We start from the raw sequence: 26,136 nt of genomic DNA, 5'->3' as shown, positions 1-26,136 counted from the left end.
AGCGCTCGTTTCTCATTGCTCTCTTCCCCTGCAGGGCATCGTAGTCGGGCAATTATAAAGCAAGCTGGAGGCAGGTGGTGGGGCTGGCTGTAGGTAGAGCCCGTGTGAATACGCAGTTAGTGTTAGTTCAGGTGCTGATGCCTGTCCCAGCCGCTTCTGGTATTTCAACGTCTGCCCTGCGAAGCTGCCCGACGCTGGGCGGACTCTTTCCTGCAGCTATGGAAGATTGGCTTCAGAGGAATTAAAGGTACTTTTATAACTGTATTTCTTGAAAATAGGAGATGGGGACCTACTGGTGTTTGTATCCCAGGAAATGGCTAAGTATTATAGCTTATTGTTTTAAGCAAGGTAGTTTGCATTTGGTCTTGCTTCGCGTCTACTTCAGAGTCTCACTTAATTCAGTTATGATTCCACTGTCTACCTCTCTGGATGAAAGAAAACAAGCATACTGAGAAAGTTTGGGTGTTGTTTTGTTTCCTCTGCTCAACAAATGTGTGCAAGCAGTTTAAGGCAAAGTTTTGGATTCAGAAAGAGCAGGAGGGCTTGGTTCAGGCTTTCCAAAGGAGACCATGTTTTCACCCAAACTATGAAAGCAGTAAAGCTTTTGTTGTTGATCGTAGCACTGCTTTTCAGCATTCAATACAATCGTTCTAAATTGTTAAATACTATTATTTTGATGGGGGAAATAGTGTAGTTCAGGAAGAGTAGGTCTTAACAGACGTCTTGGTAATAATTCTCTTGCCTCAGATGCAGGGCCTGGACCAGTGACCTCCAGAGGTCCTTTCAAATATAAATTCTGTGAAATAAATAAGCTTAAGACTTATTCAACAAATAGGTCAGTTGGAAGTCAGATCACCACGTCACACCCAAAGACAACGGAAACTAATGGAGCAAAGCACAAACAACTTCTAGTCTTGAGGGAAGAATCCTTTTCAAGTCCAGAACTTGCAAGTATCAAACATTTCATATGTTAATGTAAATAAGTTTAATCTGGAGTAAATATTTTAAAAATACCTTTAATTATTTTTTTTTTTTAACAAAAGTTAGGATCAGTAACAATGGGCCCCATTGCTAGCATGCTCTTTTTTATTCCTGTTTAAACAGCCCAGGTAAATTAGTACAGCCTGTCTGCACTCCCTGGTGAGGAAGAAAGCGTTTTCCATTTAGGAATACAGCTCTGCCATCGGTAACTAAAGAGCTCAAACTGCCGACCAGCAGGCACAAAGATTGGGGTATCCCTTTACATACTCTACAGGAAGAGATCTGAGAGCGGTGGAATGAAGGCTGCAGGCAGAAGCAGAGGCAGCCTTAAATATGTGCAGTTCTTCATGTGCCTGGAGAAAAGGGCAGGGATTTAGTGAACAGCTCAGGATCCCTGGTCATAACCTCAGTCACGTAGAAGGGAAACGAACTCTGCTGCAAAGGAGCTACATTCCTTTCCTGTTAAGTCACTGTCACTCGGTCTCAGGAGATTTTTACAAGGTTGTTGGATTAAATCCCACGGAAAAGAAAGTACCAGAACTGCAACAGAGAGCAGTTCTACATTACCCTGAACACAGGCAAAGACGATGCCGATTTGGGAGTAATTTCTGTGGTATCTAATCTTTAAGAATAGTAGCATAACAAATGAGACAGGATCTCCTACATACCTTTAAGAAAAAATATTTATTTATAAAAATACACTGGGATCAGTTTGAGAAGTGTGGCAATAAATACAGTTCAAGGAAGAAAAAGCATTTCTACATGGATATATTATGGCACAATAAAAGGTAAATGCACCATCAATCATGGGATTTCTGTTGGCTCAAGACTTTGTACAAGCTCCCTTTTTAGTAAGACAACTATTTCTAAGTTTGGTCAGTGTTGATAATGGAATGAATACACAATCACAAACGCACACTTGTGTCTAATGCAGGACTTACCATTAGCAAACAATACCTTAGAAACATAGTAATGATATTTAAATCACTCATGTGATGTCTTGGATTTAATTGGCAAAGACCACATTTAACATTAAGTATGAAATTCTTGTATCTCATCTGGAAAACGGAAAAGCTATAACTATGTAAAATGAAGGCTTTTCATGGTATGTAAATACCTGCTTAAGTAGAGATTGTGAAAATGCATAGCTCCTTATTGGACGACCTGGCTGTACAAGAGCACTCCCCCTTTCACAGTATTCCTTTTACTTCATATGCAGTTACTGTTTATGCTGTAGACTACAACTGTTACAGCACTAAAGGCAACTAGACAGGGAAAGGGCAGAGAAAGGAAAAAGGAATGTATGTAAGGCAATATTTCTTTAGGTACATTAAGCATAGTGTGTAGGAAAGACAGGTAACAATTCCACAAGGCTAGTTTCGTTCTTACTGAATAAAATAATGGACTAATACTGAACTTTCGATGCAAAGCTAATAATCAATGCCCTGGTCACTGTACTGACCATGGTAATCTCTTTGATAGTCATCTTGGTACTCTCCGTGATAGTCATCTGGGTATTCTGCCTGATAATCGCTATCGCTGATTTCTGACCCATTAGTTCCTGTTCCTTGGCTGCCGTTATGAATGACAGGTTCTGTTGGCGCAGCACAGTACTTGGGGTCATACACTTGTCGTCCAAGCCCATACACGCTCATTCCCTTCTGTGAAGCTACTTTGTTGGTACCCATTTGTAATGAAATAGTTGAGTTATCCACAGGTTGCAATATGTGCTTCTGATCGTAGATGTCTCTCCTGGTGCCCGGTGCCAGCATACCAGCCTAATAAAACAGGATTGTAGAGCTTCAGGAAGAAGGTCAAGAGCTGTGATTACTAGATTTATGATTACAATTAGTACACCTTACTAGAAGTGCTATAAAGTAGGAATTAAAGTGTAACAAAACAGCACAGCAGCATGCGTTCACTAGCAGGTATGTCACAGAAGGAAGTCCTTGCAGAAAGGCCCAGTTTATTTCCCTCTTTGGAGAGAATACACTAAGTGTTCGGGCTGAGGTAGTGCCCAGGAAGCAACTTTTTAGCACTTGAAATGAAGTTACTGTTTCTTTCTGGTATAACACAGGGATTCGGAAATTCTAGAAGCAAGGGGTCGTTTTTATGCCCTAAGATATTGAGCACAGAACACACTGGATAGGAATAAGAAATCTCCAAGTGTCACTTGTGGTCCCGCTTACCTGACTGGCTCCTTTGTTAGTGCCCATCTGTAGGCTAATTGTCGTCTGGTCAAATGGCTTATCGGTTTGCATTTTTGGATCGTAGAGGTGTCTTCTAGTTCCATAAGCAGTCATGCCTGCCTGACTGGCACACTTGTTGGTGCCCATCTTTATTGGGGAAGGAAGAGGGGGACAGAAAAAGTGATTTATTTTTTTTATTGTGTACAGCAACCTCAGTCTAAGGAAACAAACATGGCTGGTAACTGCGGTGGCTGGTGGCAGAAGTAATTACAGTGCATGCATCCCTCACGTAGCTTGACCACTACCTGTAATCAACTACCCTTTCTCCATACGGAGCTTCAAAAGGAAAAATAAAGGCAACAGTCATCCGAAGGTGACTGGTATCTGCCCGACTGCACGTACAATTAGAATGGACGTACGCATCAAAATGTAATACTGTACTTCTACCCCAGACAGTAGTGATTCAATTACGCTGCCACAATTTCTCTACCACAGGAATTTTAAGGTTTTATGCCAGTTATTTTGGGTTTCATGACCATTAAGGAAAGTGGAGAGAAAAAAAGCTTCTACCATATAAGGAGCTTTAGCTATCCCAAGACTTCTACTTTAAAACCACTTTAGGGGACAGAGATGATACTGCTAATATTAGCTGTTCCTTTTCTCCTTATCACTCTTATTGCAGATTTAAAGCAAACAGAAAAACCTTCCAGGCAGTCACTTGAGCTTATAAAGCCGATCAATGGCTTTCAAGAACTAAAACCTTATACGTCCTTCCATGATAAGAATATATTGCAATTCTGCAGCTGTTTTTGCATAAACAACGTATCAGTTTATCAAAACAAGGAAGTTGTTCTCAAATACAATAGATTAAATGCAAACTTGAATTTCATACTTACCTGCAGGCCAATTACACTTTGACCAGCTTTTAGTTTTCCTGCATCAAAACTTCGTGCTTGTTTCTCTGCATATTTGACACCAATATCAATTGTAGTATGAAAACCTTTGGTTTTTGCCTATTTAGGGAGAGGGAAAATAGAGTATTCAGTGTTTAAAGTATATATTCTGCTACTGGAGCACTGGCTTTATGTCCCTGGGCTCTCAAGTGATGCCACAAGCAGGTTTCTCTCTTATGAGAAACTCCTCTCCGCGTCAGGGGTGAGAGAAGGTGACAGTTCCCCACGCCATTTGACGGTGGCACTCCAAAGCCACCCAAGTATCTTGTCAGAAGGATATTCTGCAGGGATTCGTGGTCTTCTGTGAGCCTCCCCAGTGCTGTGTATGCCCACGCAGCTCCAGAGCAAGGCCGCCTGCAGCCAGGAATCCTAAATCTGAACTCCGAGCCTTCCCTGGACGCATGCGGTAGGACACAGCCCTCCAAGTGCAACCTCTGCAGTATCTCAGACCCCCTGAGTCTCTCTCCCCTCCTGACAGGCTGTATGCCGTTTGCCACATTTACGCGAGTGGCAGGGGTGCATCTGGACTGGCCGTGTGGATTTGTGCCGATTCCAGGGATACAAATACTTACCAGACCTGCTAGCGCAACTAGAGTAGTCTGTACTTGAGTCATGTTTCCATTTTCAAAAAGATCGTTTGCTTCAAAAATATCATGGGGCTTCATGCCGTAGACTTGAATGGCTTTGATAAAATTCCCAATGTTCTCCAGCTAAACAGAAACAAAAAAGCCAGTTTTCTACTCAGTGTTTCAATTCAGAAACTAAGTAATTTTAGAGTTTTCTGGTGTTGGCTGGTTGGTTTGTTTTGCTTGTTTTACACAAGTTCTTTGCCTTGTGCAAACTGGACAAAACAGCTGGCGTGGTTAGGCGTGACTGGTATGAAATTTGAGATTATTTTTCATCAGTATTAATATTTATTTCAGAAATCAGTCTAAGGGTTTATCTAGTCTGGCCCCTCTCCATCAGTGAGTATCATATACTTTGTTAGAGAGGGCTTTGATGACAAAACTGCCTCAACTGTGTCCCTTCCAAGAGAGATCCTAATCTAAAACCTGATTCAAATTGGAAAAATTGACAGTGTCCATGCTATTTGACTTCAGCAATTGATCATTTTGAGTAAAATAAAAACATAACTATGTGGATAGTAAGAACATTTAACTTAATTTGAAGGTATTATCTTGCTCACCTCCTAGGAAAATTCAACTAAGCTTTTGGGGTTTATTAGCACTTTTTAGCACTGTGTGCTGTAGAAATTGGAAAACAAGATAGAGTACAAGGAGTAAGGACTGAACCTCCTCCTTCCTTCTGAAGTCTTCAGAGGTATTAGAACTTTTTAAAACAATAAAAATCCTCCACGATATTTAGAAGCATTCAACGCCAATACAACCAAGAGGCTGACAGCAGAATTAACTACACCCAGCAACAGTAAAGGCAGTCAACTCCAATCAGCAACCCTTCCAGTGCCTGCTGCCTTTGATAGTCCCTTGTCGGGGGAAGTGCTAGATAGAGCACTCGGAAGAAATCAAATCTGGATACACTGAACTAAAATACGTACTGTAGTTTGCACCATATTGTTTTCTGAGTTCTGTTACACAACCATTTCTTCTGGGATTGTTCTGGTCCTTTCCCTCCCAGCTGCTTTGTCAGGAGGACATTTCATAGAGTGATGTCCAGGTACAGGCAAGCTGTTGTCCTAACGCCTTGCAGCACTGCCTGGATGGAAAACTCCGGTTGTGATTCAATAAAAAAGCTAACAGCTTTTTTTTAACTTGGAAAAAGGCCTTGCTATAGGGCCCTCTTTTCTTCTTCCGTCTGAAATTTCACCCAAGGCGCTATTAAATATGTAGACTCAACTGCCATTTATGAGCCATCTCACCTGCAGTTGCTTTCTGTTAAATTCTGTTCATGTATGCAATATCCTCAACTGTTGTGTATGTATCATATACAAAACTTGGTGCTATTAAAATTTAAGGTGTACCATATTCACAGCAAATTTGTTAATACAGAACAAAAGAACTGTTTGGGGGTCGGAGGGGTTAGAGGTGTAGTTTTGGGGGTTTTTTTGTTTTACCTGGTGCCAATTTAGTTTTGATTGATTTATTTTCTTCACTGATCCTGGCTGCAGTTTATTTATAAGCCTGGGGAGGTGAAAAAAAGGGAAATGCTTAAACAATAAATCTCATCCTTATATCATCTGTGCAGGCATTATATAATATTTTCACTCATGCTTTATTAGTTGCATTAATTTCATCAAAATGGTTAATTTTTTGGTTTATACAGAATGCCTAGCTCAGATCTCAGGTCTAACAAGTCTAACAGACCATAAGAATTTTTGTGTGCCATTTGATTATTATAGAAAAGCGCTTCACCATTAGATTTAGAAAGACTTAGAGATCTTTGCTGAAATTAAAGGAGATTTAAGTTTTCACTCTTTTCCATGGTTTCAAAGAAGCTGTCTCCCACCCTACTGTCAGCTGTCTTTGATTATTATTGTTGATGTGTTTGAAGGGGAGTCTTCAGAAAGTCCCTCCTTAGTTCCTCGAAAGTGGAAAACTGCTAAAAATAAGGTTACTTAATAAATGCTTACTCGCATAAGATTATGCCGTCTTTTAATCCCAGTTGAAAGTTTGCACCAATGCTCAGCCCTGTAACCTCTTCTATCCAGTTACGCAGATCTTCTTCTATCTGGGGGTCATATTTCAGGGCAATCTGTAACACAAGCAGTTATAAAGTTACTCACGAGAGAAAACTGCAACTCCTCTCCCCCCAACAAATCCATCAAAGAGTATGCTGTATTATTTATCCAGTAATTTTATTGCTGGATTTTAAACTGTATTTTAAATATCAGTGTACAGATGTAAGTCTTTTATCCCTTTTGCTATAATGTTCATGGCTTTACTAAATGTTCATTTGCAAATAGCGCTTTGACGCACTTAACAGTTCTTCCTACTGTAAGAATTGCTGGAGCCTGTGGATAGTCTTCTGAGAGCTGCAGAGGTATGATACTTTTTTTGAAAAAAAAATATTCTACCCAAGTTGTACTTCAGCAGGAAGTACAAAAAGTGAAATGGTGTGTTATGAACACAAGAATTCTGAATTGCCGTGCCATCGGTACTACTGCTCAGATGTAGATTTCCACATGGGAACTTTTATATAATAGATTTGAAGTTATTCAGATGAAGATTATGGTGGGTTTGCTTTTTTAAGCTAATTATGACTAATGGAGATGACCTAGTAAGTTTTCCCCCTGTTGCTACAACATTAAGAGTTATCTTGCTGGGGGTTGTGGGGGTTGTGTGCGTGGCTTTTTTAAACTTAAGCTTTAGTATGCCTGCTATTGCTCTTTCCTTTGGCCTTGCTGGAAGACTCTGATGGAATAAACTGTGATCTCATGTCTTAATTGCAAAGAGAGAAAACTTGCAATGGTCTTTGAAGTTAAAGGCATCAAACAGAGGCCCAGAGTTGTTAGCAAGGTGACTTAAAAACTCCTTTTCCAGATGTTCAGGCTTCACTGCTCAGCACGTCAGTTTATGCTTCAGTCACTAGAAATCAATCCATGTGAATGGAATGCTTAAAAATGTCAACGATGCTGGCAGCTAACGGCGCCCATGCTCCGCTCTCCGCACTTCGTTCCCCTCCCCTGAAGAGACTGAAAAGCAGCTCAAACTTCCTTCAGCCTAAACTCGTTACTTTTGCAACACCTTCCAGTATTGGCAAGTTGGAGAAAAGGGTTTATATCATTGAAAGCTACTTTTTCTGCAAACAAAACAAGTTATCTGAGCACAAGATTTTATGGCATGAACAACTCCCACTAGTGCGGAGGTTGGCAACGCTTTTCCACCTTCATTAGACGTTGTCCCACCTGGGTCAGTAAGACAGGGACAGAGGGAGCTACCGTCGAGAAACCCGACAGCTGAGCACAGAACGTACTTGCAGTATTCCTAACTAATGGAAAACCAGCTTACTTTACTTACTTCAGTTGCTTACAAATTCCTAATGAGAAACTCATGTAAAGTCATTCATGTTCAGATCAAAATGTAAATTTCAGACTTTTTACATATAATTTTAGACTTCAGCCCAGAAAGGCCAGATATTAGCAGCTATTTATACTGCAGGAGATTATAATTCCAACCTATCTGAATTACTTGGATAGAGGCAATTGCTACATTTTGGCTAGCGTTAGTAATCCCCAACTCCACGCTGACCAAACTAAAAATTACAGTCTTCTGTTCTCTATTTTTCTTCTAAGGGGAATGGAAAATTCCTGTATCTCTGGCTTTACTTCAAAAACCTTTTCTGAGTAATACTTATTTTCCTTGGACTATTTGTAACAGTGGTGCTATGGTCCCTTAGTTACGGGTCAGAATAATGGACTAACCCATTCTCTTATTCAGATCTTGATTAACGTGTAAAATTTTGTGCAGTATTCTGTACCAAGCTGGTCTAAAATAATCAAGATACACCTTAAAAGGAAGAAAGCTCAGGTAATATTGCCTAGTGGGAGGAAAATGTCGTGACTTTTTTTTTTTTTAATCAGCCCTTTTGGGTATTAGACAGCTAAGATGCAAAGCAGACTAGCAAAGCCAGCTGTAGTTCACAGCTTCACAGAGAAATCTGCTGCATTTTTGTCTCTTGGATGACAGACCGTCCTCTTGTACCTTCCTTAAGTTTAGCACCAGAAGCAGCACAACCACATTCTTCATTTATAGTGATGGTAATGATAGTAAAGGGTGGGTAATCCCCTTTTTTGAGGGGCTACCAGAAAGGTTAGCATCTTCAAAAGGTATATGAGGAAGCTGGTTATCATCTTTCTCCTCCCTAACCCGGTGATTAGCTTACAAACTACTTTTCATGGCTATTTTTATTTCCTATGGAAAAAGGGCTTATGTGATCACAGCTTTAATTTGTCTCCCCAGTAACATTTGGCAGAACCCAACTAGCTTGTCCAAACTTCTAGAAGAGCAGCAGTCTTGGACATGACTGAGTCAGTTGTCTTGTATGAAAGTAAGTATCTGTGCAGAGGAGAAGGATCCCAAAACATCCCCAAAAGACTGAGATGTAGCATCATACTCTTCTTACATGTTAGAGAACCTACAGCGATCTTACAAAGGTGATCTCACCCACAAAATCTTAAGTTACCTGTACAGATGAGACACACAGTAGATAATATATTTCTGTACAGCAGTTCAGAAGAAGAAACAGCATTTGCAGAAAGGCCAGAACTTGGTATGTTCTGATATTCCAGTTAGAAGAGAACAGACAATATGGGCTGGTCATTTGTACGTCGGTAGTTCACATTAAGTTAAAATCACAGTTCTAACATGCACGCAGGTACAGAGAGGGGTTTAAGCTAATATCTTCCACAATCCTTTAGTTAGTTAGAAATGTAATGAACATTACACTTTCTGAAAATTCAGGCAGTTTCTGTTTCACTGTAGCTTAAAGACAATGCTAAGTCATAGTTTAGCCATCCTGCAGTAGGAATTGTCTGGAATACAACTGGAATTGTCTTTTTACAGCTTCATTTCTTTTTAAGCACTGGTAATCGCTTTTTTTTTAAAAAAAAAAAAAAAAAAAGAGGAAATGAAGTCTGTGATCACATCACCAAGAGACACATTTTAAAGATCACTCTATGTCCCCCCTTTCCTTTAAAAAAAAAAAAAAAAAAGAGTAAATATGGAAGCCAGTGAGAACCTTAAAGAGTTTTGCAAGTGTGGCTGTTTTAATCTTTCTTGGCAAGCATATAAAGGAAAAAAATGGCAAAAATTTTCCTCATTTAATACTAAGTGCATTCCATATGTGATATTACTACTGAGCTCAATATTAAATTGCTGCCCCCAATGCTTGGGGAACTTAGAAGTAGTCAGATGGAATTTTATCACTTCTCCTGAAAATATTTACTTTATGTTGGAGTACTTCACCATGTGTTCGGATCTTGAGTTTTTCAAGAGGTTTTTAAATTGTCATGGGGTATCATTACAGTGCTTATCTAGAGATAGGAAATAAAAACCACTTATACACGTGAGGAAACTTGTCTTGTTGCCACTAAAAGCATTACTGTTAAATCTACTAGTTCTCAGAACTGTCTTTGCTACTGTCCAATTTGACTTAAATATGGTAAAGTTTTTGTTCCGACTTTGGAACTGGTGGGAAACTAGGTTACAAAAAGTGATGAATGGTGATAGTTTCTTTGAAAATCACATCTCTAGTTTTTCAGGTAGACTGACTTATAGAAACTGGAGAATCTGTTTTTAAACGTGACAAGAAGGGGTGAAACAGGGCGCGTGACAGGTCAGGTCCTAGCAGAAGCTCGCGATGAATCCTTGGCTCTTTCACTCCTGATGGCACAACCAGAAGTTATGTAACACTAAGTGAGGGAATACTTCATATTTTCCACATGTCCACCAGAGTTGTTCCAGTTTTCCTTTGATTGCTATCTACTAGGGGAAGTTGGAAGCTTTGATATACATGAAAAAAAACTTTATGGCTTTTTCCATTACTACTAATCAAGATGCCAACATTTGATCCTTTTTAAGTACTGAACTTTCATCAGAGATACTTAAATCTTACAAGTCCACGGCAAAAGAAAATACCATCTGCTAAAGATGAAAGCAGTAGCTAAGCAGCTTCATTCAAAGTATACGTCATCAGTGCCATGAAAGAAAGCTACGGTTTTAGAACACTGTAGAAACGATTCAATTGTAGCAACGGATATAAAGATTTTACAGAAGTTTAAAACCAGAGAGCAGGAAGCCAACTGTTAATTTCTTTACTATGTTCTGACGAATTGTGAAAGCTATATAAAGTTGTAGATGCTACGCTTTTTGTTGATGCTGCAGAGATACAGATTTAATAGTTAGGAATATCTTTGAAAGGAAACTAAAGTTTGTACAAGTGGTCAAAATTACAGGTGATCTAAGGTTGCGGGAGGAAAAGAATAGGTGTTACTTGTCTATTACAAGCTGATGTACATACATTTATACTAATGTATGCCTCGGGCTAGCATCCTCGGGTTAAACTTGATTCCTCTGGCACCCGATTCTCGCCTCCTGTTCTGTTCAGGTAGGACTTTCCTGTTTGGGACCTCTGACCATGTAAAAACTCTCCCTCCATGTGTAGCGCAAGAACAGCAATCACCCCTCTCTTTATCAAGTGTATGGATTCCTGGAAACAACTGAAGTTATGCTGGCCAACTTTCATGGTCTGTCTGTGTCCCTTGAAGTTACTCGATGTGCCTGTAGCATGTTGAGTGATGATGTTAACCAGGATTTCACACCATAAGTGATATCATGTGGACTTTCAATTGTCCTTTCATACTAATCTTTTCCAAATTACGCAGTACACACTGTACACTAAGGGCTACGTATATGCCAAATCTTCAGTTTAAGAGTTCAGCTGTCTATATTGCTGCTACTCTGGAAAAATAACGTAATAGTATACCTCAAGAAAGAGTTTAAGCACACTGTGTAGTACTAGTAAGCATCTGAAGAAACTTCTCTCTGGTCAAAAGTTTTAATAATAAAAGCATATGCTTGTCAAAGTGAGTGAACAACTCTATCACAGGAACAGTGTTTGTCAACAAAACCTAACCTTTATATACATATAAAGTGAGCAAAATAGGTTGTATGTTGCTGTTTTCAAGGTAAATGAAGCACAGGGCCATGTACAGCGAGAGAAATAGCCAGGGCTTTACTCCAAGATCGTATATGAAAAGGTCACACACATACTTTTTCACCAAAATGAACAGAAAAATAAATAAAGCCCTAAGTTTCAGATGTTTATATTCTTCACAGGGGATAAATTTGGCGTGGACCCATATCATTACTTGAAGTGACACAAAATTACTAATTTTTCAGTCAAAAAAAAAAATCTGGATTTTTAATGAGTCTGGGAACATATTCATCTTGTACTGAATCTAATCCAGGTCTAGCTAGGGGGTTTAATAACAATTTTACTTTTACACATTTAGGTCATAAACTACTGAAAACAAATAAAGATAACTAAAGGAAAACTCCAGCTTTTAAGACCTAAAGTTGTACAGTTTAAATTTTAAGCAGCAATTTGTTCCTCTATCAACTTTTCAACTGAGTGAAGCTGAGGTTTTATTGTTTTAGTGGTGGCTACAAACATCCTTCGCGTTGAAATAAGTACCACCCTCAGGAGCGATTTGCCTTGCAGAGGCCAAAGATACCAATGCTGATACTTCTTTATTGTTTGCTTGGCCCTCGTTTGCGATGAGATCTTTCTCCTCCCCTTCGTAAGGCTTTAAGATGGTATAGGGAAAGATGAGAGCATAATGATCTCCTGGTATCAAGGCAGGAGCTCTCAGAAGGCCTCAGTCCTCCGAAGCGGGAGTGAGGCAGACCCATGGCCAATCCCAAAGTCCTCTCCAGAAATCCAGCTACTGGCACCTGAGCTGCCCCATTCTGTTCATCACCTGCTGTTACAGAACATTGTTCTGAATCTCATGCCTAAAATTTACACAGCAAAGCGCCTGGGACAAAAAAGTGTTAAGAGCTTACTGGTTATGCAAACGACCAAGAAAAAGGCACAGAACAGTAAGCGTTCTTCTCGTAAGCAGGAATAACAGTTTTTTAGATTTTTTTTTTTTTTTTTTTAAATTAAACAACCGAGTTAAAACTTTCTGGTTAAAATTCTATGGTGTAAATAGATTACTGTACATATCTAATCTTCAGTTTCAGAGGTGCAGGAGAGTATATTTCTGCAGAATGGTTCCAGTTGTCTGTCAACAGAGTGGTTATTTAGTCATAGCATAAATAAATAGCATAAGTTTAAGTTGAGACAGAGAGCCTAGGACAGCAGGGAAAAGACGAGGGTTTGATTTTTACTGAAAGTGGGTGAGAAGCGGGAGTGACAGGGTACCAAGGTTATTGTCAAGTGGAGCTTCTTGCCATTTGAGCTACCAACTCAATGATCCTTCATCATAACGGCAAATTAAAATTCCCTGTTAATTTCATGTACGTTGACCAGGATTGCCTGCAAAAGCACATGTCAGAGAAGGCATATTTGTGCCTGAGAAACCCAAAAGTACAGGGAATGTAAAAATCCCGATGAAAATCAAGGGGGAATGTACTTAAAAAACTGAAAGCCACCTTTAAGTAGGCCCTGGTATTTGAACATGTATTTTTTTCTGTCATTACGGACTGTTGTGCAGAATGGCAAAGAACACATTGTTTTAACGTTAATATTGAACTCACGATATCCCACTACGCTACTTAGCACAAAAATCTTACAGCTGCATCCATTTTGCTTAAATATTCAACAGCATTTTTTTTTTGTGTGTAGCATAATTGATAACTTGCCCACTTCTCACTGTTTTCTCTGTAAACCAAAATTTAAGCTACGATCTTTAAAGGAGGGATGGATGAGCATTGATTCAAAATTCCCAGACCTCTTCCCATAGGCACCAGTGTAAACTCTAAGAACACGCCATGCCTCAAAGTTTCCAAGTCATCTTACAAGTAAGACACCTGCAGTCACACAGGGCGCCTGCTGCCAGATTGGCAGGCTGGAAGAACTAAGTGTTCTACTCCCTGGCTGTCCAGTATGGTTTTGGGACAGCTTGCAAATGATTCTAGAAGCAAACGCTGCCACCTCTTCTCCCAGAGTGCACTGACGCCTCGGATGCACGCCTGCCCTTGGAGGAATGCTGTTTCCCTCTCATTCTCTGCAGCTGCAACACTCTCGCGCAGTTCTCACAGTTTTTCCTCATGTTTCTTTTTCTTATCACATCTTGTCATAGTCACAGTTTTCTGGCTTATAACTCCAATTCTCCTTAGTCAGCACCTTCTGGTCCTGCCACCAAACATTATACTTCTTGATATCGAGTCCCTTTGCGCTGTATCTTTAGTCCGTATATTGCTGAACAGTTTAAATTTCTCTGCAGAACAGGGTTTCAGTAATATCCACTATGTATTCTTAGAAATTGTTGCTGTTTTCATTTTAAAAAGGACCGGGATATGAAGTTTCTTCCCAGCTAAGACAGTGTTGATCCAACCTGGATCACAAAAGCCAGTTATTCCCTGAAGGAGAACAGATTCTCCTTGCTTTGAAACCCACCGCCAGTACGGCTGGCTTGGGCTCCGATAGGACACAGCAAACCTGGGCAGGCTCTGCCATTGCTACCAGTGACGGCTGCTGGAACCACGTGCTGAAAACACTGGTAACCTGCTGTACTGACGGACTTCACCGATACGCAGTTGCTCTTGTTTTATGGGGAAAAAAAATAGGATATTAATCTAACAGAACAATCTTGTGCATAAACAGCAAAAACCTCCCTAGTTTGCCTAGTATTAACCCAGGAAGTGTCTCCTAAGAAGACTTCTACTGTAACTCTGCGGGAACCGTAGCTCCCAAAGGCCAGACTGAGCCTGCAAACAGGAACAGTAACATCAATGATTGTTGTTACCTCTCTGATACTACTTTTCTAATCTATTACTACAGCAATCCAGGGAATTATATATTCTTTCCAGTTTATTTTTCTCCCCCAGCAGAACGCCTTTTAGAACATGCCATGTTACAAGCAAACTGTATCGTAACTCTGTAGCCCTTCCCCAAGGCCCAGCTGTGTTGACAAGTCTTCGAACTTCACCTTCCGAAGGTGAGGGACAACAAAATTGGATTAGTCTGAGTCTCTCTTCTTTTCTCACCTTTCTTCTTTTCTTCAAACCCTCCTCACTCACCAACAGCAGAGGGAATTGTGTTCTACAGCAGCAAGCGGCTAATTAGTAACTCAAACATAGCTCTCTGAAAAGTTAGCTGAAGAAAACTGAAGTCTGTCGATGCAAGTTTTGCTAAATGTTACTCGAAACGCACATTCCCCTCTGCCTCTCCAGCAAGGGCACAGTCCATGCTGTGTTTTCTCCCTACCTTTTTCAAAGGTAAATCTCAAGATTTTCACGCCGCTTTTGTCCCCCACCCAACAAGCTCAGACCCTTGACTGCTCACTGCCGCTTGGGATCCCAGGCAAAGGCTCGGACGAAAAATGAAACAGACGACGCGGCAGGTCCCAAGGTAGTGGGCATTCCCCAGTTAGTTAGTAGTGCTCAGTGTCTCTCACCGACTGCTCTGATCGCATTTGGTCGCCTGTCAGCCTGCTCCCATTTAATTCCATGAACTCACATTGGCTGAACAGAGTAACTGAGGTGCCTGGGATAAGTATTCGTAAGGAAAATACAGATTTCTCTCATTCTTACCACCAACTTCATCCTTGCACAAAATGATTTAAACTGTGTTTTTTGTAAGTTAGGTGAAAGACATGATTTCTTAACAAGTTCCTAAGCTTCTACTAGATAGCAAAGTCTGTCTAGATATTTCTTTCATATGGGTAGTAGATCAAAATCTCTGAATTCACACATACCACATTTTTCTGGTTGAGGTAAGTTTCCCCATATCCATTTTTTTAGCAGAAGCATATGAAAAGCAGATTTCACGCTCTAATCTTTAGAATATCTTGCCTATCAGCTGCTTCATACTATTGTTTTGCTTTACGATCACCAAAAAAAAGTTGAAAAAATGAATTCAGCACAAAGAATGAAACGTAGTAATCTGCTTCTCCTGCTCCTTGCCCTCCACCACCCCCCCGCCCCAGGGTATATCTCTGACCGGTTAAAGTTCAGTAGGTGATACACAATGTTGATTATATTCCAGTAAACATGCAAAAATATTTTGGATATGGCCACCCAGGCAAGTTGTGCTTTAACCACATAAAAAGAGCCGTAAGAAGAATACGATCTACAATTAATGTGATATTTAAAAAAAAAAGCTATGACCATAAACACATTACAAAATATTTACTTAGTTTTGTAATAACATCCATCTTTAAAGGCCTACCATTAAAATTTAGAAGATTACTGAAGAAAGTCTAAGAAAAGTAAGACAGAGACCGGCTCTGTCCCTGCTCAGCACAGGAGGGAAACGCTCTGGCGGGGCCCACGTTAGCAGCGAGGTAAGAGCTGGCTTTCACCATCAACATTTGAATATAATCAAATCACTTCCCCGGTGCATATGTCTGTTATGCCTTATCTTTTGCCAGGAAGGCTCCTAGCATGTAGTCAATTGATTAGGGGCAACATAAAAATACTTTTCAATTAAATTACTCTTATTGCAAAATGAGGAATACTAAGATAATGCTCTCTGTCTGTAAGTAAGAGGCTGTAGCCATGGAAATATCAACAGGAAAGCAATATAATAGGACAGCCTTCTTAGCAAGAAAGCAAAGTAAGGTTTTTATAGTAGTAACGTCCAGTTTTACTCTGGGAAGAGCCGTGGTCCAAATGTGCAAAGCAGGGTAGAAAGGTTTGTTTAGAATCCATCTATAATTCAGGTAGCTAGGACTTGCAGTAGATCAGATCCCACCTTCATGAAAGCATTTCAGAGCAGCAATAAAGTGCAGAAATATGTTGGTTTTGCCCAAATCTAGGAAAAGGCTTGGTGTTCAGGTCCTGTGGGGTGTGCGCAGAAGCCTCATACAGTTTCACTTCCCCGTAACTCTTAAGGATTACTCTAAAGCGAAAGGATGTCAGCCTAAATGAAGTCCTCAAGAATCCTGTTTAGACCCCAGAAGCTCAGGTCAAGACTTGGAAGGGAAGCAGTAAAGGCCCTGCAGGGTTAAAGTCCTGTTTCCAGGAGCCAGCCAGGGTCATCGAGCAGAGCAAGTCCAGGCTCCCAAGGCTTAAAGCACACTTGGCCCCATCCGCCAGGGCTGGTACGGCTGCTTGGTGGGAGTCCAAAGAGGGCAGTGGACCATAGCTGTGACAGCAGCACTTCATGCCTCACTGTAATGGTCTTCTCTTACTGCCAGCTCCTCCAGTGTGACTAACGCCTTTAAATCCTGGTAACTTAAACATCCTGAATTGCATCTGCTTCAGGTAAGAGACAGTTTTATACAAGCAACAAGAAGTTTAATTACGTCTCCCCTCCTAATAGCTACTAAACTCTGCACTGGTTTAAGGAGAGTGAAAAAAGAAGAAAAAAGAAAAAAAAGAGAGAGAAAAAGAGGGGTTTTTTGAGGCTTTTTTCTTTTAAAGGGAAAAAAAAACCACAAACACAGAACCCCTCACCTGAAGAAAGTCAAAACTGTTTTCAAGAAAAACACGGTAATTCAATCCCGCTAAATAGAAACAACAACATACGTTACTCTGAGGCACTCCTGCAAAACCAAAAATATTTACCCAAAAGGGAGCATTTGCTGCTGAGCATAGCTATACAAGTTAACAGTTGTTTAGAATCAGATACTTACAAAAAGCATTTTTAAGCAAAAGAGTCCCTCTTAAAGAAAAAAGAAGGATTTTCACATGATCTCACTTAGAAAAAATCTGTTTCAAATTGCCCTACGTGTCCTGGCCTCGAGCCTGTTTTTACTGAAGGCCTTTCCTGTACAGTTCCATAGGGGATGGGAATCTCTACAAAGTTTGCCTTAAAAGGATGTGTCAGATGCACAGCGTACGGTGTTATGTAGCTACAGAAGCTAACAATTCTGAGTACAAAGAAGTTTCTAGCCTTTATTCTCCAAGGCAAATTATAAACTATTCGGAGGCAAGAAAAAGCCTCGAAATTAATGTCCTGACAAGAAAAGAAGGTGAGAAAAAAAAAAATCACTGATATGCCATTATCCCGAAACAATGCAGGCATCCATCCATCTTTTAAGGGTATTGACTCAGCAACAGGAATATAATAGGTATTTTTCTCGAAATTTTAAACTAAGTCTAACTCCAAAACCACACAAAAAGCACATTCATTTGTACATTTTAAACAAGCAAGCACTACTGTAATGCAAATCAAACCTTTTATTTTCTGAGACTACTAATCCTATTTAATTGTCGTGACTCGCAAAGTCTATTTGCTTTCTGCAGAGGTGTCCTGGCCATAGGAGGTACACTGTGAGCTTGTACCTAAGGCAAGACTTGATACTTACTCCACACCCTTAAACATTAACCTCAGCAAGTTTTATGTTTTTCTAGCGCCAGTAACAGTTTTTCTAAAAGTTTATAAATCCACCAGAAACGAGGTCATTGTAATACATTTCATAAATTCACAGAAAGTGCTTTAAATTTGGGAGTGCAGACACAGTGTGCTTCCTAAGGCTAAACATAACAGAAGTTCACAGCAAACATCCTCACTCTTAACTTCGGTAGGCATCGTGCTTCGCTGGCGGCAGCCCTGGTGGTTTCTATCTGTGCCGGCACAGGAGCGCACACACACGAGCACTCCACCTCTGCTTTGATGTTCGTGAGGCAGCAGTAGCTGATCCCGGCTGCGCCGTGCCATTCATCACCTTCCTCCCAGGAAAAAATGGTATAAGCTGAGAGACAGAACTGGAAATTACATCCCTCGCGCAGGGCTTAACACAGGGCAGCGATAAATGTCTCGCAGTTCAAGAACGGCTGTGCGCCCTTCCAAGTGGCAGTTCTGAGACACGCGAGGACTCCAAGAGACAACTGTCAACTTGGCAATGGCATGTCAGGGTTTACCGTGGATTTACACCATCGAGAAAGAGAAATTAACTCCTGTAGTCAGTGGATTACAGCAACAACTGCCAAAGGTCACCAGGGTAGCCACTTTCACAAGTTTGTTTCATCTCACCTACTTGGGGGCTACTGACCAGTGAAACTGGTTATAGGGGATGTCCACCCAGTGGGGCTGTGCAAGGGCTCCCCGAGGTAAGTCGTCTTGTTAGTGAGCTTGGGCAGGTGTGCAGAATGGGCGCTGCCTGGCTGACAAACACAGGGGGCTTTAAGCAGATGGCAGGGGTGCTAACACCCAACTTGCTGGCAAGGGAAGTGTTTCCATGGCAAATTACTTGCTTCTGCTTATTGTAAAAAGAGATGTATCATAGGGATGAACTGTCAACTCAATGCTACACAGGTTTAGAATCATAGAATGTGTTGGGCCGGAAGGGACCTTTAAAGGTCATCTAGTCCAACCCCCCTGCAGTAAGCAGGGACATCTTCAACTAGATCAGATTGCTCAGAGCCTCATCCAGCCTGGCCTTGAATGTCTCCAGGGATGGGGCCTCCACCACCTCTCTGGGCAACCTGTTCCAGTGTCTCACCACCCTCATTGTAAAGAATTTCATCCTAATGTCTAATCTAAACCTACCCCGCTCTAGTTTAAAACCATTGCCCCTCGTCCTATCGTTACATGCCCTTGCAAACAGCCCCTCCCCAGCTTTCTTATAGGCCCCCTTCAGGTACTGGAAGGCTGCTATAAGGTCTCCCCAGAGCCTCCTCTTCTCCAGGCTGAACAACCCCAGCTCTCTCAGCCTGTCTTCACAGCAGAGGTGCTCCAGCCCTCTCATCGTTCTCGTGGCCCTTCTCTGGACGTGTTCCAGCACGTCCTTACCTTTCTTGTAGTAGGGGCTCCAGAATTGGACGCAGTACTCCTGGTGGGGTCTCACGAGAGCAGAGAAGGTGAGAATCACCTCTCTGGATCTGCTGGCCGCACTTCTCCTGATGCAGCCCAGGATGCGATTGGCTTTCTGGGCTGCAAGTGCACATTGTTGGCTCATGTCCAGCTTTTCATTCACAAGTACCCCCAAGTCCTTTTCCACAGGGCTGCTCTTTATCACATCATCCCCCAGCCTGTATTGATAATGAGGATTGTTTCACCACCATCAGTTTGTAGCTGTTAGGAGGTCTACTTATTACTACCATAGTATTAATACTTCTATTGAAGTAGCCACAGAACTGGAAACCTATACCTGATACGTGCTCAAGAGAGCAGACCTGTCCCAAGACAGTAACAGTGAAAGAGGAAAATGGATTAGACACATCGAGATAGTCAGAGATGGACACGCTCAGGTAGACAGTGAAGGACAAAGTTGAATAGAGACACTGCAGTTAAGATTCTCCACTGCTGGAATACCTTCCTCCTTTAAAAAAAAAAATCTCACCAAAACATGTAGCTATTGATTAGGGCTACTGCATTAATATGACTTCTCTATCAGTAAGAGAACTCTTCACATGCAGATCTTACACTAGGAGAATACCAATTAATAGGTTACTACAGCTGAATAAAGCTAGTGTTTTACTGGGTTTCTTTAAAAAAAACAACAACCAAAAACCAAACCAAACCAACAAAACCTCTGCAGAAATCCCAGGAAAAGACTAAACTCAAGTTTTGGGAATTGAGGTGGCAAACATCTTCTCAGAAGCCTAAGATGCTTTTGCCCAAAAAAGGAACACCGCTTGATTCAGAAGCAGAGGGAAACATGCAGCAGGACCATTTTCCGGGAAGTGTTGTTGAAACCAAGTTACTGAAATTTAATATTGTCAGTCAAGGTAAAACTAAGCATCAGAACGAACTAAAGAGCAGGGATATTGTAATTAATTTAGAGAATTCTCATCGTGTGGTTGGTGATACATTAAAAAAAAAAAAAGCATCTTAAAACTAACTGACAAAGCACAGGTTTTTGTTGTTTATATCACTAATGTGTTTTAAGTGATACATGTAGTTCTCGTGACAAACATTGATTGTAATTTAGCTATGGAATTAATGCACTGTCATATTTATGTTTTGTGGACAGTTTTGCCATTCACTCTGTTATCAAAACTGCACCATTAAGTACTATTCTCTTACATTGAATGCATTCTGTGTGTCTGGTTGATAGATTTCTTGACTAAACCTACAGCACAAGTTTTCACTCAGCATTTCACTTATCTCTGTGTTACAATTGTAAAGGAGGTTTGGGAACAGCCATTGAAAAAAATACAATGCTTGAAAACTAATGCACAGAGATTTCTGGAAGACAATAAATATAAAAGACAAAGTTATGAAGTTGTTCATTTGAACTGCAGATCTGTTACTAAAGCCTGGATCCAGCTGGAGAAAATTTCACAGTTCTTTGGAAAAAATACAGAAATTGGACACAAAGAGAAAAGTTTCAGTGCTATGCACATTGAAACTGATATTTAGCTAGCAAATGTTAATTTCAAGAGCTATGATCAACTATCAGAAACCATGAACTAATTGGGGCAAACTGAAGTTCAGGGCTTGATCTTGTAAAATCCTTCTGCTATTTCCTCTGAAATTCCCTTTGTAAAATCTCAGTGTATAGTTCTATTATAATAGTTCTGACAGCACCAAAATATTGGATTTTTAATTTATTCTCCATGGAACAAACTGAAAATCTGTATCATGGAAAAGGTCACGCAGGCTGATTTTATTTTAAACTAGACACCTGAATTTAATTCAAAACCTGTAAATTAAAGATATTGCTTCTTTAAAAGCTATACAGACATCTATGTACAAAAGAATGGGAATGCAGAGATCCTATGCTGTCAGTTACTGCCACAGAAGACATCCACCCGTGCTCTCAAAACTAAGTTTTCATTGCCTTTATCCAGTACAGTCTCCATCTTTATTTCAGACAACATTAATAGAAATACACTTTACCAGCAGCAAACATTCTTACCTAAGGTTCGTAAAATTCAGTGAGGAAACCTAAAAGTTTGCTAAAAGGAAATAGTCCACAGGAAGTACGGAAGTGTAAAGCGAGTATACCATAGGAACGGTTACATTTTAAGAAGGAAAAGGATACTATTACTGTTTTGAAAGGAGAGGTGAGAAAGAAGGAGGAGAGGGCCTAACAGTCCAGCTACGGGCAGCCAAAACTTCATCTAGCTATTAAATCACTAATTAGAAAATCTGAAAGTTAATGATTTGAATCTGGTTCCCAGTTAAAAATATTCATAAAAGAGTAATTTCTGGAGAAAGCAATTAAATCTGTTTGTTTGGCCTGTAGCAAATGAAATACAGTACAAGAATTTTCTCCTCAGCAGTTTCAGGAGGGACACAATAACCATACCTGTGACTGGTTAGTTAGTATTATTCACCACAGACTTCAAGTCTTTTTCATTAATCTGTACTTGCCCTCAAGAAGGAAAGCAGGAACTACCGCTGCCCTCCTGCACACTTGCAAAATAGGAGGCATTTTGTTTACAGGCTTCATTTGCCTAACAGCCTCCAGTTTAAATAAAGTTTGTTTCCCTGCCTTTTCCTTATCACGAACGCTTGACCTCCCAGGGTGTCAGCTGCAGGGACAGGAAAACTCACCTCGGTTACTCAACTCTCTTTAAAAAGTTTGGAAAATGATACTGACCGGTGCCAGCTTCCCAACAGAGGGATGGCTTAGCAGGAAGGTCAGAGACTGGAGTCGAGGCACGGGACAGCCAAACGCCATGCAAAGTTTATACAGACCATATTTCTGCCTATCCTTCCTTTCACATGGAGATGGAACTGGCAGTGTATCAAACACGAGAGGAGGGAGAAGATAAACGCCTGCCTGATGCAAATACCACTTCCATGGGAAGGGTGGAGTCAGTAGGAAGCAGCCGAATGAACTGGGACCTCTCCTTCTCCTGCCCGGCGTTCCTGTTGGCTCCACACCTTCTGCAGCGAGACAACAGAGCAAAACCTTCGGCTAACTTCTTGCCTACCTCAGCTGTAGGTAGGCTGAGACAAATACAACATTACAACTCAGAGACAAATACAACATTAGTTTGTAGCTTTGCCTAATTGCATCACCGTCTCAAGCTACGCTAACCTCATACTGCAGAAACTCTCCCATCGCTTCAGAAGAAAACTATTTATCGCCTGCAGAAGAAACCATCCATTTCAATCAGCTTAAAGGGCTCCACACTGAATATTTGTTTTGGATCAAGTATCTTCTGTGATCTCAAGTAAACAGGGAATCAGCTTCAAAGGGATTACACTAGTTTGACTACCTACACATCTCTCATGCAGACAAGATTCCTTACAGCTGGGAACCAGTACACAAATTCCATCCTTTCTCTGTAGGAATGAGGAAAGGAGATCCCTAACAGAGACCAGGTACCTTATCGGTGTGAACTAAGGTAAGGAGCAAAACAAGGGAAGGGTGGAGCCTCAGAAGGACAAAAAAAAAAAAGGCAAGAAAGAAAAAAAACCCCTAAACACCAACCTAAACAGAGATTTTAAACTTAGAGATGGAATCTCGAACATCAATTTAACAAAATTCTTATAAGCATCAGGACATGTTATATTTGTCTATTCAAATACCATAGCAAACAAAAGGTCTCTCTGAACGCTAATACAATGCCAAATGAGAAAATAAAAGAATAAAAAAACAAAACCAAGAGACTTTTCTGCCCAGCACAGCTGGGCCCTCAGGCAGCACAACTATTAACACTGTGTTCTGCAGAAAAACACTGCTTGGGGATTAGCACTGAAAACTTCAAACAAGGGTATCTGACATTCACCATCATTCATGCAGGGAGGTATCACATCTACTTACAAACGTGACACCACCACGTTAAAAAAAATAATAAAATAACACAATAGTTTGCACGAAAGTCAATGTTTTAGAAAGCGTGATTAAGATTCAGTACCAAAAATGATCCACCAAGAGTTGGAAACTAGATGCTGTTCTTCAAATCTTCATGAGACACAAGGATCTGGAAAAAGGAATTTCTGATCTTTACAGAGACGTTATTCTCTGATCCTCTAGAGCTATACAGAGAAACAGAAAGGTATCTAATGCCCAGACCCATGCAGGATACTAGACTGGAGGTAGGCAATGTGTCCGTCTATAACATAACTGCTTTGAAATTTGATCTCTTAGAATAAGAGCAACATTCTCAAAACTCAAAGATGTACCTTTTGCTGGAGTTTTTGTTGTTGGTTGGGGTTTTTGTTTGCTTGTTGTTTTCTTTTTTTAAAGGAGATGAGTTCATTTTGCCTTTGGCGCATTTGAATAATTTTTTATGGCACAGCTGCATTGACATTTCCAAGGGCTGCAGCAGAAGCCTGCAGACAAGTAAAGTGAAGCTGCCACAGAACACCCACCCCTCTGCAATATTTGCATTGAAGAAAGCCGAGAAAAGTGAGTGGAATAACAGACACTCAGCAAGAAAAAGTAGCAGGCCCTTTGCATAAAAGCGTGAAACACACCAGTTTCAAACCTTCTGTTAATGCTGGAGCTTGGAACGGTTCCTCTCAGGAGGCCCTAAGGAAGCTGATGACAATAAGAAACTGAAAGAAAGAACAAAGAACTTCTTCCCATCTTGTCCCCATAAAGGGATCACTGCTAAGCCTACGTGATTCCATCAGTATTTTTTAAAGTAGAAGACCATTTACTTTCTTCCTAATTCAGATGCAATAATACACAACGTATGTTTTATTGACTTTTTTTAGATTGTAACGGTGTAGATAAATCACTAAGTTTAGACCTTGGAAGCAATCCCTCTGGAAGACATTTGGTTAAATGATGTCATCAAACTTTGCAGCAGAACCCCACAACCATCCTGAGAAAGCCAATCGAGGAAAAAAAAAAAAAAAAAGTAGTATTTTTTGTAACGTTTCCAACGTGTTAACTTAGACTTTCTGCATAAATTACAGTGTTTAGAGAGCCACTTTTCTCCCTCCTCCCCTTTCTACTCAGCCACAAGTAAAACAGGATTTGGGGATTTGCTGAAGCCTGAAACTAGGCATGTGTGTGAAATAACCAGTTATTAAATACCACGTTTAGAATTTAAGCCCGTGAATAAAGACACAGAGCACCAACTCTATCCCTAGTTGTTTACCGGTGCAATTTTTATTGCAAAGGGTTTGTTTTTTTTTTTTTCCTCTCGCACGTTCACCGCCCGTGTAACAGGACACCAACATAAGCGCTTTTTTGTTTCACGGCATACGAGAAAAATCGAAGGGAATTCAGTAAAGCCGAGCTCGGTACAACAATGCACAAAAGGCGCACGCCTCGCCGCCGCCTCGGCCGCTGTCATCGCTCACTTTTTTTTTTTTTTTCCTGCCGCTTTAAACCGAAGCGCCGGGCGCCGCGACAACCCGCTATCGCGACAGCGGCCGCCGGGCGCTCTCCCTGCCGGAGGCGCTCGCAGCGGGGAGGCGAAGCCCCGGGGAGAGGAGAGCAGCGCGGGCCGGGCCGAACCGCGGACCCCGGAGCGGCCGCTCCCCCCGCGGCGCCTTTGTGCGCCCCCGCCGGGCCGGGCGGGGCGGGGCGGGGCCGCGCAGACAATGCGCCGTCTGTGCGGGGGCCCGCGCCGATTGGCTGCGCGCCGCTCGTGCCCATGATGTCATGGGGATGGAATGCGCGCCCGCGCCTCATCCGCTCCGCTCCGCCGGGCTGCGCGCTGCCCCGCCGGCACCGGCACTGCCCGGCCCGCTCCGGCCCGCCCCGCCGGTACCGGCTTGGGACGGCTACGGGGCGCAGCGCCGCGCCCCGCCCGCTCCGATCCCGGCGGGAGGAGCGGCGGACGCGGGACGCGCCCGCGCAGGCAGGTGCAGGGCGGGTCCGCCCGGCGCTGACAACGCTCCGGTCCCCGCCGCCGCACCGAGTGTCCCGAGCGGAGGCGGCCAGCGTTGTCCCGGCGCGAGCATCCCGTCCGCCCGCCCGCGCCGCGTCCCGTCCCGTCGCAGACAAAGCCCGCTCGGTCCCCGCGCCGCCGCCGCCCGTACCTTGTTCTTGACCTCGGCAGAGAGCCCATAGGAGGGCCCCTTGTTGAAGTGGGTCATGTCGGCGGTCTCCCCGCTGCCTGATGGCGGGCGCTGGCGGCTCCGGGGGCTGAGGCGAGAGTCCGCCCGCCGCCGCGGAAAGTTCTAGTCCCTCCCGCCCGGCCCGGCCCCGCCGCCCGCCGAGACGCCCGCGCGCCAATCGGGGAGGGGGCGCGCGGCGGCGGGGAGGGGCGCGCGGCCCCGCCCCCGCCCCGCCCCGCCGGGCACCGCCCAGGGGGGTCCGGGCCGGGCGGGGAGCGGAGCGCGGCGGGGCGACGTCAGCGGGAAAGAATCCGCTGCCACCGAAGGCCGCCGCGGGGAAGCGCCGCCGGGAGCCGCCGCGGAATGCGCCGTGGCAGCCGCCGCGGATTCCTACCGCATGCGGCGCCCCCGCGGCGGGGGTTGGGGGGGGACCGGCGGCCCCGGCCCGGCGGGAAGCCCTGCCGGACCGGGATGACAGCGTTGGCAAAGCGGACGGGGGTCCGGGAAGCCAGGGAGGACGGACG

The 26,136-nt window shown here is 42.5% G+C and overlaps 1 protein-coding gene across 1 annotated transcript; it reads right to left on the bottom strand.

The window, feature by feature from the left end:
• Positions 1–1,646: 1,646 nt before the first annotated feature.
• CNN3 (calponin 3) lies at positions 1,647–25,787 on the bottom strand. Its single transcript, XM_074597065.1, has 7 exons — positions 25,595–25,787; positions 6,711–6,832; positions 6,195–6,261; positions 4,696–4,833; positions 4,067–4,183; positions 3,171–3,317; positions 1,647–2,759 (listed from the first exon to the last, which is right to left on the bottom strand). Exons 1-7 carry the CDS (start codon positions 25,649–25,651, stop codon positions 2,412–2,414), a joined length of 996 nt encoding a protein of 331 aa, XP_074453166.1. The 5' UTR covers positions 25,652–25,787; the 3' UTR covers positions 1,647–2,411.
• Between the last annotated feature and the right edge of the window lie 349 nt (positions 25,788–26,136).

The sequence above is a fragment of the Larus michahellis genome, chromosome 8, assembly GCF_964199755.1.
Source record: "Larus michahellis chromosome 8, bLarMic1.1, whole genome shotgun sequence".
In the NCBI taxonomy this organism is placed as follows: domain Eukaryota; kingdom Metazoa; phylum Chordata; class Aves; order Charadriiformes; family Laridae; genus Larus; species Larus michahellis.
Note: the sequence above shows the minus strand (reverse complement) of the source record. Positions and strands in the feature narration are given on the sequence as shown.

Bases quoted from the DNA above. Each gene is read 5' to 3' on its own strand.
- CNN3 (XM_074597065.1), bottom strand. From the start codon at position 25,651: ATGACCCACTTCAACAAGGGGCCCTCCTATGGGCTCTCTGCCGAGGTC. The intron at 6,262-6,710 runs GTAAGCATTTAT...TCACCTCCCCAG, and splicing joins GACGGCATAATCTTATGCGA to GCTTATAAATAAACTGCAGC. The intron at 2,760-3,170 runs GTAAGCGGGACC...CTGTTTTATTAG, and splicing joins CTAACAAAGGAGCCAGTCAG to GCTGGTATGCTGGCACCGGG.